Source organism: Mercenaria mercenaria, chromosome 10 (genome assembly GCF_021730395.1).
Source record: "Mercenaria mercenaria strain notata chromosome 10, MADL_Memer_1, whole genome shotgun sequence".
NCBI lineage: Eukaryota > Metazoa > Mollusca > Bivalvia > Venerida > Veneridae > Mercenaria > Mercenaria mercenaria.
The window spans coordinates 21,794,814-21,798,372 of record NC_069370.1 but is presented as its reverse complement, the minus strand read 5'-3'; the positions used below and the strand labels follow the sequence as shown (position 1 = coordinate 21,798,372).

The 3,559-nt window shown below is 36.1% G+C and overlaps 1 protein-coding gene across 1 annotated transcript; it reads left to right on the top strand.

The window, feature by feature from the left end:
- Positions 1-495: 495 nt before the first annotated feature.
- On the top strand, positions 496-3,079 carry LOC123555246 (uncharacterized). Its single transcript, XM_053552499.1, has 3 exons — positions 496-910; positions 1,262-1,724; positions 2,158-3,079. The coding sequence occupies exons 2-3, from the start codon at positions 1,722-1,724 to the stop codon at positions 2,905-2,907; spliced, it is 753 nt and encodes a 250-aa protein (XP_053408474.1). The 5' UTR covers positions 496-910; positions 1,262-1,721; the 3' UTR covers positions 2,908-3,079.
- Positions 3,080-3,559: the final 480 nt, after the last annotated feature.

Sequence of the window (3,559 nt, the reverse complement as noted above, 5' to 3'; positions counted from 1 at the left end):
CCGCTCAATATCTGGACAAGTATTTCACCTAGGGCCTTGGAACTTCATACGTATGTTGGTCTTGATGTGTACATGACTTCTATTGATTTCGGGGTCAAAGGTTAAGGTCACAGGGATACCCGGTATAAACCTTGAAAATTGTGTTTTTCTTACTTTGATTTTATTACACCAATTCATTTCTTTAATTTTATTTTTTACCTGTTCATTTCTTTTCTTCCCCTTTTTCCTTCAAGGGTGATTATTAATTTGGGGGTTATTTATTGTATGCCTTTAACAGAACTTTAACTCATTATCTGATTATTCACCTAATTCGGCAAATCCGACCATGCTTTTTCGGGAGATATCTGCCCTGGAATATGCAAATTTGAAGAAAAATCCAGTTTTAAAGGCAGATAACTCCTAAACAAGCACGGTGACTTATGATTGTGTTTGCATTTTTCTGTTTCTAACATGAAACTGTGTTCATATGCAACTTTGAACAAATTCTATTATTGGGATGTTTGTGTCCAATCTCTCATACAAGAAACTGCAGCGAGTGTCTTTATTACACTATGTTATGTCGGCTCCCATTCTCCTCGTAATCCAAGCATTTTTGTCTTTTATGTAGTTTCCCAACCTTTGAGTTGTCATACGTGGTGCTTTCAAAATGACAACGCTATCTTTATCAGAACATTTGTTTCAGGCTAGGCTATTTAGGGGGATAGTTTGTCGTCCACCGTTCTGCATCAACTGTTTATTTAAATATCTCCTCTGAATCTAAAGGTCAGAATAGACCCTTTTCACGTTCGGTTAAATCAGAATAGTTACCGAGTTACTTCCCTTGTCGAAAAAATCAAGAACGAGGCTCTGGATGTAAACAGTCAAAACCAGGAAGTGAGAAAAAAAGATACGTTTTTCGTCGTTTTTGAAGGTAAAAATCGATATTTATTTTGTGATATCGCAATGATATGGTTAAGATTTGTGTGAGTATTAAAATATTCTTAATATGATGCAAATTTAATCGTGTTTAAGTAGTATTTACGCTTCGTTCTGTATATTGTTGTTGTTGTCGGTTGGTACCGGCAGTTTTATAGTGGTTTTATTTTGCAGACAAGCACACATTTCGGGTTTGTTACGCTTCGAAAGATTATGTTAATCATTTAAGTTAATGAAATGTGCAAGTTTGCTTTATTTAGATGACAGATTGCCTGCTTCCCAAAGCATGTGAACAATCAAATGTTAACTTAGTATGTTGTTTATTGAAATGCTTGTTAACTTGCAGAGTGTTGAAAATGACTGAGCCACAAAGACCCAACAGCTCAAGAGGACAGCAGTGTGTAGTATGTGGATGTTATAATTTCCAGTTACTTGCTGATGGTTCTAAGTCGGATATTCATTTCTTCTCAGTTACCCAATCTGTGTTGGTAGACAAACGTAAAAGGGACAGGTGGTGTTGTCTAATTAAACGTCAACATGGTCGTGATGGATTTGAAATGTCAAAAAACACTAGAATTTGTCATCAGCACTTTCTGAAAGACCAGATTAAGGTATCGCTTGTCAATAAGATATGGACTCTTAAACAAGGTGTAGAACCATGTGTGTTCAGTTGGAACAAAGCCCCAGTTGGTCAAAGAAAAGCACCCACACAAAGGATTCCACTAAGTACACTCAGTATGGATTCCGAGAACCTGACAGAACCTGGTGACGGGATTGATGATGAGAAGCCAAACCGAGGCTAAGAAATGGTATTGCTTGTTCATTCTTTCTAGATAAAAACTAATTGATAAATCAATAAATAAAATCAACAAACATCAGCAGTAATTTGCAAATATAAACAATAATGTATATGTATAAACAGATTGTTTTCAAAAAACAAGTCACATGCCGATATTCTAAGTGAGTGCAGTAACTTTATCATACATGTAACAGGTGGTGAAAAAAATATCTCAAACCCAGAACCTCTGGTGCAGGCATTTGTATCACTGCAATATAACGAAATAAATATTGATTTCACCGAAACAAGCAATTAGATGTACAGACTGAATAAAACCTTGTCTGCAGCTTTGCTGTTATTTTTGGAGTCCTCTGCTTTCATATTATTGCTACTGAGATTTTCTCATGCTAAACTATGCTGATTAAAAATAGTTGTGATATGTTGAATTTTTTTTTTAACTTTAGGTGACCAGCCAATGTACGCAGACAAAGGTTTCCACGAAGGAAATGGGCACACAGACGTCCTGGGAGCATGTTTACGAAAATAAACTAAAAGATGAACATTGTTACAGTTTCTATAAATTTGAAGATGCTGTGAAGGACATCGGTTCAAATGACACTTTAAGGCATCAGATTGAGACACTAGAAGAAGATCTTAAAAAGGCAAAATCCAAAATTTCAGAACTTAAGGCAATGATCAATTTTTTTGAAGAAAACAGATTCAGCATTGAAAAGATTAGACATGGCAATGATGCCATGTCTTTTTATACTGGCTTTCAAACTTATGGTGTTTTTATAGCAGTGTATGAATATCTTGAAAATAAAGCAGCCCGTCTCCAATATTGGAGAGGGCAGAGTGAACAGACTGACAACAAACAGTACCAGATTCAAGGGGGAAAGCCAGGCAAGAAGAGGAAACTATCATTAAAAGATGAATTTTTCATGGTTTTGATTAGACTCAAAGTTGGACATTTTGTGAAAGATATTGCTGATAGATTTGAAATTTCAGTATCTCAGTTTTCAAAGATTTTCACTACTTGGATAAATTTCTTACATCATGAGCTACCTTTACTGTTTCCATTTCCATCACAGGAAAAGATCAGACAAAATATGCCAGATTCATTTAAGCAATATCCTACAACAAGGATCATTTTAGACTGTACAGAGGTGTTTGTAGAAATCCCTAGTTCCATGACAAGTCAGTCTCAAACATGATCAAATTACAAGCACCACAACACATTTAAGGTGTTAGTTGGCGTCTCGCCTAACGGCACTGTGACTTTCGTCTCAGATTTGTGGGGAGGTAGGGTGTCAGATAAGGAAATCACAAAACGTAGCGGGGTGTTAGATTTGCTAGATAGTGCTGATAATGTAATGGCAGATAAAGGATTTGACATTGGTGATATACTTCCAAGGGGAGTGGCACTTAACATACCGCCATTCAAACTAAATAAACAGCTATCCTCAGCGGAAGTAGAAGAAACAATTAAAATTGCTACAGTAAGAATACATGTAGAAAGAGAGATTGGTAGGATAAAGAACTATCATATATTGGATGGTGTTTTACCCTTAAGTTTGTCACATATTGCTGGTCAGATATTTAAGGTCATTTCTTACTTGACATGCTTTCTGCCGCCTTTAGTAGAGCCAGGTAGTGCAGTTTCAAAGGAATGTGATTCTGATTGACTCAGTTACTGTTGAAATTATAAGACGCAGCAGAAAAACTTATCCATCCTTCAATTTAGACAAACTGTTTACATTATTCAAAATTAACTGACTGAATAGCGAACAGTGCAGATCATGATCAGACTGCACTTGTCACAAAGGCAGTTCATTTTTCACCCGTGTGCATAACGTTAAGTAATGT